The following is a 15,810-nucleotide window of genomic DNA, read 5'->3' as shown; positions in this document are numbered from 1 at the left end:
CCCCTGGCGCGGGAGGGGACGGTGGCCCTAGACAGCCCCACCACCAGCCTCGCCGTGGGAAAGTTTGGCCAGACCTGGCCATCCCCATCCCAGGGTCCCAGCACAAACGGACACCCCAGCTGCCTCCCCTGCTTGGGCTTGCTCTCCTCTTTTCCTTTCTCCATGTCCAGGGCGGATCCGCCCATAGGGCAGAAGACACTCACCCCAAGGCCCCTGGAACATGCCACCATCCGTGCTAACACTCATCTCGTGACCAAAAAATCTCACATGTATTTAACAAAAATATGACATGAACAACACTAAATAATAACAGAGAGGGGAAGGGAGGCTAAGACAGGAGGAAAGTCCTTAGGGACAGTGCGAATGAGCTCCTATGAGACCAGGACCCCGGCCGAGCTGGTCTTGGCTCCAGCCCCCTCGGTATTCTCCTTGGGGGGCTGTTTCTGGTCGTCCTCACCCATGAGGCGGATGTTGTGCTTCTCCCGGAAGTCGTTCAGCTCCCGGCCCTTTGTCTGCAGCTGCTGGTTCAGCGTTTCAATGATTTTGCTGATCTGGAAAGGGGTAAAGATGAGTCAGGGCAAAGCAGCAGGGAGACTGGCTCAGTCCTCGCTCCCAGGTCTCTGAAGCGAGACAAAGACGGGGGCTAGAGCTTCGCAGATGAGGGCTCGCACTCAGGGCCTCGCAGTGAGCGGGACAACCCAGTGTCTCCCGAATCACCCCATGGCGAATTGCCCTGGCCATGATCTGTCCTGTGCATCCCTGTGGGCAGCAACTTCCTGCCTGGAGGAGAGAGCTGGGCCCTGCAAGCCCTGGGGGAGGCTCTGCAGGCCGTGACCAGCCTGGGACCCTGCCACGAGGGCACCAAGGCGAAAGGAAGGCCAGCCCGGTCACCTGCTCCTTGTTGCTCTCCAGAGCCGGAAGCACCTCCTTGACGGTTCGTTCCACCAAGATGCCGCCCACCATGCGGTAGCACTTCCGGGTGGGGTCCACCTCCCGCAGCGTCTCGATCACCAGGCTGGGAGGAAGAGGAGAGTGAGGCGGTGAAGCCCCTGCGACCGCGGCCCCCCCACCCCAGGCCTCGTTTTCCCACCTGTGCTCGTTCAGCTCCAGCTCCAGCTCGGCCGCCTTCGAGGCCAGGCCCCGCTGCTCCTGCCGCAGGCGGTTGAACCTGGCCACCACCTGTGAGGACAGCGATGGGGACACAGTGCCGGGGCTGGTAACGTCCCTTTCCCTGCCAATGCCTTGGCCCTGCCCAGCCCCTACCAGCCCCCGCCGCCCTGTGCAATAGTGCTGCCCAGTCCCCTCCAGCCCCATGGTGCCGCCCAGCCCCCCCCCTGTCCTGTGCCATGGTGCCACCCAGACCCGCCCGTCCGCCCAGACCCCCCCCGGCCTGTGCCATGGTGCCACCCAGACCCCCCCCCCGGCCTGTGCCATGGTGCCACCCAGACCCCCCATCCTGTGCCATGGTGCCACCCAGACCCCCCCCGGCCTGTGCCATAGTGCCACCCAGACCCCCCCATCCTGTGCCATGGTGCTGTCCAGACCCCCCCCCCGGCCTGTGCCATGGTGCCGCCTAGACCCCCCCCGGCCTGTGCCATGGTGCCACCCAGACCCCCCCCCCGGCCTGTGCCATGGTGCCGCCCAGACCCCCCCCCGGCCTGTGCCATGGTGCCACCCAGACCCCCCCCGGCCTGTGCCATGGTGCCGCCCAGCTCCTCCCCATCCTGTGCCATGGTGCCGCCCAGCAACCCCCCGTCCTGTGCCATGGTGCCACCCAGACCCCCCCCGGCCTGTGCCATGGTGCCACCCAGACCCCCCCGTCCTGTGCCATGGTGCCACCCAGACCCCCCCCCGGCCTGTGCCATGGTGCCGCCCAGCTCCTCCCCGTCCTGTGCCATGGTGCCGCCCAGCTCCCCCCCGTCCTGTGCCATGGTGCCACCCAGACCCCCCCCGGCCTGTGCCATGGTGCCGCCCAGCTCCCCCCCGGCCTGTGCCATGGTGCCGCCCAGCTCCCCCCCGGCCTGTGCCATGGTGCCACCCAGACCCCCCCCGGCCTGTGCCATGGTGCCGCCCAGACCCCCCCCCGGCCTGTGCCATGGTGCCGCCCAGACCCCCCCCGGCCTGTGCCATGGTGCCGCCCAGACCCCCCCCCGGCCTGTGCCATGGTGCCGCCCAGACCCCACGCAATGGTCATGCCCAGCCCCCTCCCTAGCCATAGCCCTGCCAGGACCCCCCCACCAGCACAATGGTTCTGCCCTGCCCCCCCGCGCCGCGGTCCCGCCCGGGCTGCCGGACACCCCCCCCGCCCGGTACCTGCTCCGCCGTCAGCGCTTTGCCACCGGGCGGCGCCGCCGCCCCGGGCCGCCCCTTCGCACTGTCCGCCATCTTCCCTCGCCGCGCTGCGCACGCGCTGCGGGCCACGCCCCTTCCGGGGCCGGCCGGAAGGGGCGGGGCGAGGCATGGCGCCATCTTGACAGAGGGCAGCGGCGTTGGCCGCTGAGGCGGGGGTGGTGTTGGCGCCATCTTTGCTGCGGGCAACCCCGACGGGGGGGACTTTGCCCGGCCCCGGCGGCGTCGCGGGGCTGGAGCCGCGGACAGGGCATGTAGGGACTGGGGGCACCTGGAGGGCTGGGAGGGCCGGGCGGGGGCCCTTGGGGGGGTGTTGGTGGGGCCTGGGGGCCGTTTGGGGTGCTGAGGAGCTGGGGGCCGTTTGGGGGTGTTGGTGGGGCCTGGGGGCCGTTTGGGGTGCTGAGGAGCTGGGGGGGCTGGAGAGGATTCGACAGTTTGGGGTGCCGTGGGGGGCCGGGGCCAGCTGCCTGCAGGCCCGTGATTGGGGCCTGGCGCCATCCCCTCGGGGCCGCGTCCCCCTTGCACAGGAGCGAGATGGCAGCCATGTCCCCAGGCAGTGGGGGAAGAAGCCACCTCCCTCGCTGTGCCCCGGGGACGGGTGCGGGACCACCTTCACTTGGAGGGTCTCAGCTCCCTCCTGCCCCCAGGCTGAGCACGGCACCCCGCATCCTGCTGCGCTTCCTGTGCCAAGACCTCCTGGGCGCCCAGAGGCAGCTGCCCAGCTCCAGCCTTCACCCTGCCACAAACAGGTGCCAAGCGGGACCATGCGTGTGGGGCTACTCGTGCCAGCCCTGGGGGGCTATCACCGGCCCCACGGCTGACAGCCATGCTCTGCCACAGCTCCCTGTGCCTGCCCGGAGCCATGGCGGGCTCACCCAGGCTCAAGCCGCTCATCGCTGTGTGCCAGGTCACGTCCACGCCTGACAAGGAGCTGAACTTCACCGCCTGTGCGGGGCTGGTGAGGGAGGCGGCGCAGCGCGGCGCCTGCCTCGTCTTCCTCCCCGAGGGCTTTGACTACATCGGCTCCAACACCGCGGAGACCCTCAGCCTCGCTGAGAGCCTGGATGGCGATCTCCTGGGGCGCTACGCTGGGCTGGCCAGGTACTTCTGCAGGGAGACCCCGTTCCTGCCGGGGCCAGTCCCAGTGTGGCTGATCCCATCCTGCAGAATGGTTCCAGGTTCCCCTTTCCAAGCGCGAGTGGGAGGCAGAGCCAGGGCCAGGGGACTGGGGGGGGGCCTGGCCCTGCACCAGGTGACCCCCATGTCCCTGCTGTGCAGGGACTGCGGCGTGTGGCTGTCCCTGGGCGGGTTCCACGAGCGAGGCCGGGACTGGCCGACCACGCAGCGCATTTACAACTGCCACGTGCTGTTGGACCCTGCAGGTGAGAGCCCCTGGCCCTGCCCGCTGCCCGGGGGTCCCTCAGCCCTTGCAGACCTCCCGACCTTGCTCCCTCTTGTCCCCAGGCTGCCGTGTGGCTGCATATAGGAAGACCCACTTGTGTGATGTGGAGCTGGAGGGACGCGTGTCCATGAAGGAGAGCAGCTTCACCAACCCCGGCCCCGAGATCGTGCCCCCGGTCAGCACGCCGGCAGGGAAGGTATGGGGGCAGCTGGGAAGGTGGGCACGGCCATCTTCAGATGCCGCAAGGCTGTACGGCGCCCTGTCCCTGCAGGGAGAGGGGTTCCCCTTCCTGCCCTCTCTTCTGCCCTAGCAGAAGTCCCAGCTCAAACGCTGCATCCCATCTGCAGCTGACGCTGTCCCTCATCTGCATCTCCTCCATGTTGTCCTGGTCCCACCTACCCCATTCCCCTGCCCAGAGCCCCTAACAGGACTGGGTGCCTGTCCCCAGGCGCCGTGTCCTCGCTCACGTCCTCTCCTCTGTCCCCGCCAGCTCGGCCTCTCCATCTGCTACGACCTGCGTTTCCCCGAGATCTCGCTGGCGCTGCGGCAGGCTGGGGCCGAGATCCTCACCTACCCCTCGGCCTTCACCGTCACCACAGGCTCCGCACACTGGGAGGTGAGCATGCCCCATTGCTGCCCCCAATCCTCCCCCTGGCTTTCCTAGCCAGGGAGCTGCGCTCCAACACGCCTCTCGGCCTCAGTTCCATCCCTGCCCTGATCCAGGTGGCTTTTGCCTGGCACAGCCCCTCCTTGTCCCCCTGTGGGTCTGGGGACACCCCAGCCCTGTTGGCTGTTGCAGCAGGACTGAGCCCTCACCCTGCTCATCTCCAACAGCCTGAGCAGGCAAGCAGGGAGGAAACTCAGCCATGACCAAGCATCCTGGGTGCAGCTGAGGGGGCCAAAGGGAGGCAAATTTAAGATAAAAAGCCTCATCTTTTTGTTATTTAAAGCCCAGGGCCAGGGGGCACCGCCTATCTGAGCTTAGTCCCTTCCTGCCATGAGGCCCCTCTCAGGGATGCACCCACAGGGCTGTGCCGTGTCCCCAGTGGGGCACTCAGCTCTGGGCTGGTGCCACTGGGAAGGCCTGTCCCCCCATCGCAGGTGCTGCTGCGGGCCCGGGCTATCGAGAGCCAGTGCTACGTGGTGGCAGCTGCCCAGACAGGCAAGAACCATGAGCGCCGGACGTCCTACGGCCACTCGTTGGTGGTGGATCCCTGGGGCACTGTGGTGGCCCAGTGCCAGGAGGGCCCAGGGTTGTGCTATGCTGAGATCGATCTGGATTACCTGCACCGCGTCCGCCGGGAGATCCCGGTGCACAGCCACCGCCGGCCCGACCTCTACGGCACTGTGGCAGTAGGCACAGGGCCAGCACCCTGAGGCGCTGCCTGTCCTGTGCACCCTCTCAGCACGGTGATTTTGGCTGATCTCCACTCACCTCCGGGGCCCTGGGCTGGCAGCAGGGCTCTCCTGCATGAGAAGGCCAGTGTCAGGCGAGCTGGGGCACCCGCCCCCCCCCACCCTGTCACCCAATAAATCTAATGGTGCCTGCCTCGCACGTCCATTTTCCCCTGACCTGAAGGTGGAGCAGGGCTGCAGCTGCTCTGTTTGAGAGCCTCTGAAACATGGAGAGGCAGGAACGTGCTGGTGCCCTGGTTTCTCCACAGGCTGCTACAGGGTACCCTGGGAACAGGGAACAGAGCCGGGGGATGTTTCCCCCCCCTTTCAGTCTGGGGGCGGGGGGGGGAAGGCAGCCTCCACACTGCCACTTACAAGCTGCAGCCCCCAAAGCAGCACCCCAGATGTGGGGTGCTCCCAGCACCTGTCTCCCTTGCCTGCCTCAGAGGTGCCTGCAGGGGCTGGTGAGGAGCAGGGCACCCAGCCTGACAGGGCAGCCACCCGCGCAAGGAAGGAGCCATGCACTGCAGTAGATGTTTATTTCAAGAAAACTGGAAGCTACACAGGGAATATGACTGTTATATTGACTTTTTAAAAAATACAGAAGTCACAGAAATTACACCAAGTTGTGCCAGAATTGTCTGTAACCAGAGGGGTGTGTGTGCGCACAGGGGAGGAAGGGGGAACCACATGCACACCACAGCAGTCCTGGGGGGGCTGCCCCATGGTGGTCCTCCCATCCCAAAGCACAAGCCCTCACATGCCCCTGCTTCACCCCTCAACGCACACACTGGAGCAGGAGCAGGAGGAAAGAGCCTGCAGCCAAGCAGCAACAGGGGAAAAAAGAAACACAAAAACCAGCTAAGTTGGAAAAAAAAACCACCCTAGGAACCCACCACAAGCAGCCAGGGAGCAATAGGACAGGGCCCATTGCAGCCATTTCAGTGGCCTGAGGTGACAGTCCTCTGGAGACCTGGGAGGAGCCAGGTGGCTGTGGACCAAGGAGCAGCATGTGCTGCCGCCCCCCAAAACGTGCAGCCCCCATTAGCGAGGCAGAGGCTCGGCTGACTGCACCAGCAAGGGGCCAGCCAGGCCTTCCCCAGCACCACCTCGCTTCGACCCAGTTTGCCAGCAGGAGCCAGGGCTGCGAGGAAACAGAGCCAGGCAGCAGCAGAGCGGAGGGGAGGGGAGGGAAGCAGCACAGGGCCAACCCTCACACCTGGGGGCCAGGTAGAGACACAGCCAGAGGGTGATGCTTCCCCCTCCCCTGCCCCCTCACCCCCCAGCAGAGGAGGGGGGCACGAAGGCACATGGTCTGGGGGGACACTGCAGGGAACACAGCCTGGCTGGTCCCAAGGGCACAGACCAAAGCAAAAGGATGATTTTACTCCTGAGAAACCCACAGAGGCAACAGTGGGATGGAACGAGAGAGAAAAAAGGGTGAGACACTGCTGGAGGGGCATCGCCCAGCACCAAGGCAGCCCCCACCCCATGCCTGGGCAGGCAGCGGACACTGCAGCAGAGCTGGGGCAAAGCTGCCCTGCTCAGGCTGCCCCAAACCTGGCAGACTCCTGTTATAAACCTCCAGCATCCCATCATCCACAGCTGCTCTCAGCACCAGCCCAGCCCCTGTCACTGACAGGCCCCACACAGGATTTTTGCCTTTTTTTTTTTTTTAATGGATACAAAATAAAAGAGAAAGGAAACAAAGCAAGAGAGAAGATGACAAGACAGGAAAGAAGGGCAAGAAAACACGTAAGCCTCCAGCAGTGCCCATGGCCACTTCCCACTCCCAGGCAGGCCCTCCCGCTCCAGCTGAGCTCCCAGTGCCGAGGGGAGCAGTGCCCCATCTCCCCTCACAGTGGCGCGAGCCCACGGGCCCTGCAGAGCCATGGCCATGGCAGCAAGACACTCTTCCTCACATTTAACCGGGTCCTAGAGTCACAAAGTACTTCGCAGGAGTCCAGGTATGGGGAGGGGGGTGTTAAATGATCTTTTCCTTTTCTTTTAAAAAAGAAAAAAAAAAAAAGAGGAGGAGGGGAAGGTGGAGAAAAGCTTGGATCCCAAAGAGCAGCCAGGCTGCAGCCCGGCAGGGCGTCAGGGGGCTGTTTGCAGCATCAAGTTCCTCAGGAGTTTCTGGCGCCCGACCTCGTAATCCTCCTCGTCCACATTAACCAGCAGTTTGATGGCTTCATGGCCCACGGCTTGCTTGAGCGAGTCCGTGATGAAGACGCCCTTGAGGGCCTCCAGCAAAGAGCCGTTTATGTAGTCGCGCCAGAACGCATCGAGGTAGGTGAGCTCTGAGAACTTTATGTCACAGATGATAGAGCCCAGGTCCCGGGATTTTAAGATGGTGTTGGCCTGGTTGAAGCGCTCAAACTGGCGCTCCAAGGGGTCCTGCTTGTTGGAGAAGACGTTGCCTTGAAGCGCTGTTTCATGCTGGCAGTATTCGGCTCGGACTCGCAGGCGGATATCTGAGGGCAGAGGGAAGCAGGGAAAGGCAGTTAGCACTTTGATTGCAGCCCACGGCTCCATCCTGGCTCAACCCTCTCTCCTGGGAAGGGGAAACTCGGCAGAAGGGACCCCGTTCCCTTCCCTCACCCCAGACAGAGGACTGTTCCCTTGTGCTGGGAGCCACAGGCTGCAGTCACCCCACTCCACGCCAGCAAAGGGAGCTTAATGTACCCAGCTCTGCATGTTGGTGCTGAACTTGGGTGCCTGTTGCCAAGCTGAACCCATGAGGACACACACAGGGTGTAGGGCAGAGCTGGAGTGGAGAAAGCACATCCATCCAGAAGCCATCCGACTCATGCTGCCTCCGATGAGCTCTGGTTTGGGACAGATGCCCTGAATCAGCGTTCAAGCCATGACCGACCCGGACGTTAGTCTTGCAGGTGGCCAGATGAAGTCCAAGCAAGCCCACCCTGGCCTTGCCAGCCTTCTCAGAGGCTCTTACCACAGGTCTGTTTCTCTTTAGGGTCCGGTGTCACTGACTTCCTCCTCTTACGCTGGCTGCTGAGAAGGGCTCTCCCACGGCCAGGCCTCTTGGTACATATCTGAGGTCCCGCAGAGGAACAGCAGACCACGGGGTGGTGGGGAGGCACTACTCGGAGAAAGGATGGGGGTTAGAGGCAGCAGAGCCGTCCCCACCATCCCTAGGTGCCAGGAGGTCCTGCAACCCCCGCCGCAGTTGCAGATGGTGCTGGGGACATCCTATAAGTGTCCAGAGACCAAGAGGCTGCTCTGTCTCCCACCACCACCTTGCCAGACCCTACCAAAGCTCCCAGGTGGCCATATACAGCTCTTTCCCCCGCCCCAATCACACTTTCCTTTCCACACTGCTGTCACCTCCTAGCTCTTCCCCCATCCCCAAAGACTTGGGCCAAGAGGCATTCAGCAGCCCCAGGAGAGCTGCCCACATACTCAGGGCAAGAATCCCTTTGCTCCAGCTCAGATGCCGGCATCTCTCCAGGGCAGGAGCAGAGAGGTGGTCCCCCAGGAGCTGCTGGGGATGTGGGCAGGGCCAGCGGCTGCCATCGCATCACAGGGATGTGCACACCCTCTTGTGGCAGGCCCCAGCACGCTTGGGATGCAGCTGGGCGCTAAATCTGCTGCTTGAAAGATGCACACATCAGGAAGGGGTACCATTCAGAGAAGTCCTCTGGTTTCAGAGAAAACTTTCAGTGCAATGTAAAGACCTGGGGATTAAGTTAAACCCAAAGACTGAACAGTCTCACTGCAGCACCATGGTTAAGGGAAGAGATGTCCAACTCCTCATTTGATCTTCCCCTAAAAAACAGGGCTTATTGTAGCAGACATCAGGTGTAACTTCAGCAATGACAGAACTGTCACTGCCAGCCACAGGTGAGAGGGCCCCCCCCGCTTTCAGTACTGCTAAAAGCACTGAGTGCTTTGCAGGAAAGGCAGACTCCCAGCCCTCCACCAGCAAGTGAGACAGGTAGTTACCACGTCACAGCAGCAAAAAAATATATATATAAAAAAATTAAAAAAATACAGCCTTCAACACAACGCAGCTTGATTTCACCTGGGACAACACTGGCCAACAAGCCACTTCCTTGGAAAAGTGTTTATCCCTAGTGACTATCTAGGCCAGGGACTTTGCTTTGCACATTCCCCTCCCAGGGGGTATTACTCATCCTTATTCCTGAGCACTCTGAATTTGCATTTGCCTTCAGGACACCCCACCTCCTGAGCAGCTCAGCACTTCATGGGCTGCTATGGCTCTGCACCCCCAAATCCCAGGGCAGGGCGAACCAGCAGGACAGCATCCCTCAGCCCAGCTGGGCTTTGCATCCCCCCCTCACTGGGCTGAAGTATTAGTATAAAAATTCATACGATAACTTCCACCTGGTAGAGGATGCTCCCTATTAATAGGAAAATCAGGGATTTCAGCCCAACACAAAGCAAGGGCTCTGGCCAGTTAGACAGTGAAGCGAGGGAGAACGTGGACAAACCCCAAGGCGAAAGTCCGATGGTTCTGCCAAGTTCCTGCTGACTGCGCCGGCAGTCAGGGCTGTGAGAAGTCCTACCTGCTCACGGCCAGACCCTGATGCCTGCCAGCAGGCCTGAACACTCACCTGATTTGTGGGGGTGACCGAGACCGTGCTCTGTGTCGCTGTGAGCTCGGGGTGTCACGTAACGAATAGACGTCTCTTCTAGGTACTTGTCTACGAGATCTGGACACACTAGAAGAGAGAACATTTTGCTCTTCAAAAAAGAAGCCAGAGGAGATCTGTCTTGACGTGGCAGATGCCAACGTGCGCTTAAACTGCTTTATCAAACTGCTGTGCAGTGAGAAACACTGCAGTTTCCCCTGCCCCATGAGCGACAGGGCCTCTGTAGGAATCAGCATTTGGGTCCTTCGCAAGCCTAAGAGGGAATTTATGGGTGTTTTGTTTAAAAAAAATAAAGTCAAAATTTTACAGAAGGTGATACCTTAAGGCTCTCAAGCACCCAGTGTTTCCTAGCCCTAATGATGACACTTGCTATCACAGAGATACTCCCTACGTTCCCCCAACAACCCAAGCTGCACGTCAAAAACTGCCATTTCTCAAACCAGTCCTCTTGGATGAGCCGCCTGCATTTTAGAGCAGAGCATTCAAAAAAAAAAAAAAAAAAACAGCAGCTTTGTGTAGGAGAGGCCATTTGCATTCATTACCATGGTTACTTGCAACATCCGGGCTCTGGAGAAAGCAAGAGCGGACTGCTCCCAACAGTGTCATACCACACACAACCCTCGGGGAAAAGCTTCCCCCCTCCCTGAGCAGGCAGCACGGTGGCCCCTGACAGCACTTTTCTGGCACCATAAGCGGCCACAACTTCCTCCAGCCCTCAGTCATTAATGCTCACCCCCGGCCCCTTCTCTCACATGGAGCTGTATGTACCTGGCAAGTGCCACCTAAGAGGAACCAGCTACAGGATTCCTTTTAAGCTGCCTACACAAGCTATCAAATTACACATTGATCTCCACGCTTGATTAAAGATCTATTAGAGTAGGTGAAATTCCTCTATGGCTTCACCTTTCCCTGCAGGCTGCTCACAGATGTCAGAGCTGGCCTGTAAGGGGGACAAGCTCCCTGACAACTTAATCGCTGCTGAAGGATTTGATTACTCAAAAAGCTTTCAAATAAACTTATTGAGACCCGATGTTATAAGAGGCTACATTATTTAAATGACTTCAGTAGATCAGACCTTTGAAATAACACGCTGAGGCAGGACACATTTGCTGCCAGAGTTTCGAGGAGAGTCAAACCTCTAAGCAGAAGCTGCCACTGAGCAAAGTTCACAGGGGGACCGAGTTGGTCTGAGAGTTGGGGAGAAGGCTGCTCCCCTGCCCCACGGACCTGCAGCGGCAGTCGCCACGCACTGGGGGAGACCACACTGAGCTAATTCAGGGACGGGGTTTCTCTGCTTTTCCGAGCTAAGAAGAACAAGACGTAAGAAGATGAGATCTACTAGCTGCAAGGTCTGGAAGGACGTGGTAACCAGAAACTGAGTCAGCTCATGAAGCCTAGAGGAGACTTCCTTTAACCAATCAATCTGTTCTTTTTAAATGCAAAACATGATACGTTATAAACCACATGTAAGATGCCTTATTTAATAAAGCTTTTTCAAGTGCTATTTTTGTGCATTTAATTAAACTATTTCCATCCAAACGCGGCTGGACAAATCAAGAACAAAATCTAACAAACAAGGAAGCATCGTTTCTCATAACACAGCAGCATATTAACACGTGAATGCTAGTCTCCAACTCCCTAACTGCATAAATACAGCATACTCTCCCGGTAAGCAAGAAATAATACAGTTAGACCAACCATTTTGAACCCTCTTCAGGGGAAAGAAGTGCAAACAAAATTAAAATTAGCTGTTTAAATAAATCTACCTTAGACAGGAGATGAGGAAAGGATAGTTTCACACACTGGGAGTGTTTGTGAAATACTGCAAAGATGGAGCGTTTCGAATTTTCTTGTTTTAAAATCATTACCATGAAAACTTGTACATCTGACACGTGGAGGGATCACCTTGGTTTAGCTGACTGTGAAAGCAGTGAATTTCTCCCTTTGGTTTAGATTTTTTGAAACAAGTAAAGAAAGTTTCTCAAGAAACAGGAAAAATTCTGTAACATCCTCCAAACTGTACAGAAACCTAGAGATGCAAACTGACCTGAAAGAAGGTTCTGGTCATTTGCACCCCTTCACAGTGGATTACCACTTCCAGAAACATCGCTAAATTCCCCCACGCAGACACCCATGTGGCGGGTTTCTGTACAACGCATGCCCCTCCAGTTTGTATTTCAGCATGTTCAGTTTTTTTCCCCTCTAATTGTGTTGGCTTAGCAAAGAGGAAGCGAGTTGGCAGGTTACAGCAATGTCCAGACACCTCCCTGAGCATCACGCAGGACTGAGCAAAACTTCTCCTCTCTCAGAAAAGGCCAGGTGTCTTCAAGATATCTTTTCTATACGGCAGAAGTCCACCACATCAATACTAATTCTTCAGGGTGCTCCATCAGATGAGATTCTGAAGGGCACAAGAGCCTGGAAAACTTCCCAGGCTGACTTCTCCGAGGCTGAGTCTGCACAGGGCAGCAGAGCTCTTCTCCTACACACTCAGACTGCACAATCTCTCTAAAGTCTCTCAGAGCTGGAAGTTTCTAGTACCATTAAAAAGGCAATTAGGATGCCCTGCAAGGAGAAATGGCTAGTGACTAACATTGAACTGCCTGAGCATTTTATACCTGCACAGTCCAGCAACTGCCACCCAAAGGAGCAGTCCTGTCCCCTCCCCGATCCAAGCTACATGTTCCCAAGCCCACACCGCTCCCTCCGCTGTGCCGGCTCATGCATTTGAGCAACCATGCCCCTAAGTCTAGGGAAACGACCCTGGTTAAGGATTAACCTAGCACAAGACCTGGTTAATTTTCAAGCTGCCTTGGTTTTCTGATTGAGTTTTCCTTGGGGCAGGAGGGACACCACAGCCAGCACAAGGCCGAGTGCCGCACAGCACCATGCTTCTCATGACAACCCCGACTTAAAGGATTTGTTCAGCTCCAGCATTACCATCCCGTTGCTTGTCCATGAGGCCCCCTCACTTCTCCTCCACGTGTCTCACCCCCAAACACAGGTTTTTATGCCTACCTATACTCATGTTTGTTGCTTTCCCAAACACTAGCAGCAAACATCTCCATTGCCCACAGTGTGGCTAGAAACTGAAGAGACTCAGCAGGCTAGAACTGCCAAGAAAGCACAATTATACTAATTTAAAAAGAAAATGCAAATTTCAGAGGTTTAATCCTGCTGAAGTGGCTGCCTTACATTCCCTGCCACAACTGAACACTTCTTTTGCGACTGGAACGAGACTCCTTTCAATTCTGGTTAATCTGGATTAGGTTCCTCAAACTGCAAGCCAATGCTTTAGCCAAGAAAGGCATGGGGCCGAGCAGATGGAGGGCAGGAGCAAGTCAGCCGAGTCTGGCAGCTAGATGATTGCTTCAGTTTACAAAGTAACTGAAAGCCTACTGACCACCTTACCCAAACCTGAACGGCTGCGTCAGTGTTTAAACGGGTGTCGTTACTGAAGCATTTGTTACCCTCGTACAGTGGTGCATCTCGCAGTCAGGCTCAACAGAACACCACAAACTACCAAACGAGGACAGAGCAAAGGGAAAAAAGGCTGCCGTAGGGAAAGAAGGGTTGGGACCCCACGGTATCCCACTGGAAGAAGGCACACGTCCTTCTGAAATCTTACTGTGACACAGGTTTCCCGCTCCAGCTTCTTGCACCGAATCCAACCTCATTACATATGGCACACTAGAGGACCTGGACAACAACAGCTCAAGGGAGATATCGCTCACCTTCCAAAACTGCGCTCACCTCTGAGGATTTGATCAACTCTTCCCTTGAAGACAACCTATGACTCCGTTTGAGTCAAGCAAAGCAGAAGCAAGTTTAACAAGACCCTCTGAACACCTTCTCATCCTGCTCCCCTATCTCACTCCCCACGCACACACCACATCTGAAGGCCACATGAGGCATCGCATCAAGAGCGGGGACTTCAGGCCACAAAGGACCTTTCCCTAAATCTACAAGTAAACGGTGGGAACTAAGGAAGCCTGGGAGTCACAGATGCAAAATCACACAGCGGCAGTCAGTCAGCAACACAGTGTGCAGCAGGAAATCTCATTACAGCTCTTCACCACTAAAGAAACAAGGAGGCCTCAGTGCTCACAAGAAACAAAGGGAGGCTTTAACCCACCAAAACTGCATGTAGGGATGGCTTTTAAAGAGCATCAGGTCAGAGCGAGCCTTGGGGAAAGGCTAAAAGCCTGTAAGATACTCCTTTGCCTTCTCCTACTGTGCTTCGTGCTGTTCTGGCTAGGGTACTGTCCATGCACCCATTAGTCCTTAAAAGTCTCAAGGTCCTTTAGCCAACCCACCATGTTTTCAAGCTCCAGGGTGTCAGCAGAGGAGAAACAGGAGACAGCTCTGCAACGAAGCACACGTCATTAGGGAATGGGCCACGCTAACCATCCTCGCTCAGCAGCACAGTCAAGCAGCCACCCACACGGCTCTAGCACAGGTACAGAGAGGCTCTTCCTGCTCCTGCTGTCAACACCAAGGATTAGCAACTTGGCTTGCAGTGGACTCTGCTTCTAATGAATTAAATGCTCTAATAGCACCGCAAGAATGACTGCGAATGCAGGTCAAATGGCACTTACCAGCCCGTCTCCTCTTCAGGGTGACATAGGGCAGTAGGTCATGGCGAGTGATAATCCGGAGCAACTGGAGCACCTGCCGGAAGTTGGTCTCATCGCAGCGGCCCTGTCTTTCCAGTGCCAGCAAGAAGTCCCGGCCACTGCGGATCATCCCCCTCTCGTAGTCGTCGATCACATCCACAAAGAGGAAGGATAACACGCGTACGTCTCGGTGGGTCAGGTGGGTGCCCACAATATCAAACATACGATGCAAGCTGTAGAGTCCGTGCTCACGGTCCCCCCTCTCCTCCGGCCAGGCTTGCGCTCGGCTCCGCTTGAAGGAGGCCATCTTACACAGCTGCTGGTCTTGGCACGTGCTGCGCAGTTCCCTGCGAAGCGCAAGGCCCTTCTGATCGCTGCAACCCTAGGAGATAAAGAAGGCCACTGGGCTTTAACTGGGAATTGTGCTACTCATTCCCTATTATTCTTAGCAAGATGCTTAATGAAAATCCCAGGCTGAATTCCTCCACTAGCAGTAGCTCCTGCTCAGCTCCTCAAGGAATTACTTCTGCTTCCTGCCTACTTAACGTTCCCATCCAGAGGTCAGTGTTACCTTCCTTCACCATTCAAAGAAAAAAAAAAAAAAAAGAAAAAGAAAAGAAAAGCTGACGCTCAGCCTCAGACATGGCCCAGCCTGCTGGATCCGCAAAGAGACCCAGGAGTCCTAATACCCAATCCCCGACTCTGATTGCCAGCGTGAAAGATTCAACAACATGCTTGGGGTGACTTGTATATCCCTCCCAGCCCAGTCTCCCTGGCGCAGCATTTAATTCTCCCCACCTTTGGCAGTTACTTGTCCTCCTCTCTGCACAACAGCTCTTCCGCTGGAAAAGCTTACATTAAAAACAGAAGACTGGGCACAAAACAGACTGCACTGACCTTTGTTACCACTGACAGGTCTTTGTCATATTAACTTATGAACCCAAACCTCTTCTGGTAGAAATATCTACAAGCTGCAGAACCCCAGTGGCAGGGCAGAGCATTAGAAGGAATCCAGACTCATAACCCAAGCAAGAACTGGCTTTTTCCACTCCAGCAAAACTCCTTGTACCTAGTAGACTTAAATAGGCTGCTCGACAGTCCTAACAACCTTCAGCTTTGCAGGAAGAGTGCTTGCTTGCTTCATTCCTCCCCACCACCGCGCGCACCAATAGGCATTAAATACACTAAGCCATTAAGCGCAGCCACTAGCATCGCACCAAAACATTAAGCGAGAAGCAAATCAGCCATTTGGCAGGCCCAAACCTGTTTTATTTTTAAAGTCAGATGAGCGCAGGCCTCGTCAGACTGGCTTCAGTGACTGTCTCTGGGCTCACCCTCCTCATTTCAGCAGCTCTCTTACTCAGGCTATCAAAGACACCCCTGTGACGGAAAGGGCCAGCCCAGCAGGAAC

General features: G+C 57.2%; 3 protein-coding genes across 11 annotated transcripts in view; 1 reads left to right on the top strand and 2 right to left on the bottom strand.

Moving 5' to 3' along the window:
* Positions 1 to 247: 247 nt before the first annotated feature.
* PFDN2 (prefoldin subunit 2) lies at positions 248 to 2,439 on the bottom strand. The gene is made up of 4 exons (XM_068922242.1): positions 2,314 to 2,439; positions 1,091 to 1,179; positions 892 to 1,015; positions 248 to 551 (listed from the first exon to the last, which is right to left on the bottom strand). Exons 1-4 carry the CDS (start codon positions 2,383 to 2,385, stop codon positions 372 to 374), a joined length of 465 nt encoding a protein of 154 aa, XP_068778343.1. The 5' UTR covers positions 2,386 to 2,439; the 3' UTR covers positions 248 to 371.
* On the top strand, positions 2,427 to 5,767 carry NIT1 (nitrilase 1). Of its 7 annotated transcripts, none has more exons than XM_068922233.1 (7): positions 2,427 to 2,599; positions 2,997 to 3,098; positions 3,190 to 3,450; positions 3,628 to 3,731; positions 3,814 to 3,947; positions 4,242 to 4,367; positions 4,853 to 5,767. In XM_068922233.1, the coding sequence occupies exons 3-7, from the start codon at positions 3,212 to 3,214 to the stop codon at positions 5,126 to 5,128; spliced, it is 879 nt and encodes a 292-aa protein (XP_068778334.1). In that variant the 5' UTR covers positions 2,427 to 2,599; positions 2,997 to 3,098; positions 3,190 to 3,211; the 3' UTR covers positions 5,129 to 5,767. The 7 variants fall into 7 exon arrangements, with proteins under 7 accessions (XP_068778334.1, XP_068778332.1, XP_068778333.1 ...); XM_068922231.1 differs by having other exon boundaries at positions 2,437 to 2,599; positions 2,877 to 3,098; XM_068922232.1 differs by having other exon boundaries at positions 2,437 to 2,603.
* The window catches only part of DEDD (death effector domain containing), a 24,540-nt gene continuing 14,398 nt past the window's right edge, over positions 5,669 to 15,810 (bottom strand). For all 3 annotated transcript variants that reach the window (XM_009667426.2, XM_068922236.1, XM_009667434.2), the window contains 4 exons: positions 14,382 to 14,781; positions 9,745 to 9,852; positions 8,103 to 8,249; positions 5,669 to 7,620 (listed from right to left, as the gene is read on the bottom strand). In XM_009667426.2, coding sequence (XP_009665721.1) covers positions 7,244 to 7,620; positions 8,103 to 8,249; positions 9,745 to 9,852; positions 14,382 to 14,706 — 957 coding nt within the window. In that variant the 5' untranslated portion in view covers positions 14,707 to 14,781 and the 3' untranslated portion in view covers positions 5,669 to 7,243. The remainder of the gene's footprint in view (positions 7,621 to 8,102; positions 8,250 to 9,744; positions 9,853 to 14,381; positions 14,782 to 15,810) is intronic.

This window comes from Struthio camelus, chromosome 30 (assembly GCF_040807025.1).
Source record: "Struthio camelus isolate bStrCam1 chromosome 30, bStrCam1.hap1, whole genome shotgun sequence".
Taxonomy (NCBI): domain Eukaryota; kingdom Metazoa; phylum Chordata; class Aves; order Struthioniformes; family Struthionidae; genus Struthio; species Struthio camelus.
Note: the sequence above shows the minus strand (reverse complement) of the source record. Positions and strands in the feature narration are given on the sequence as shown.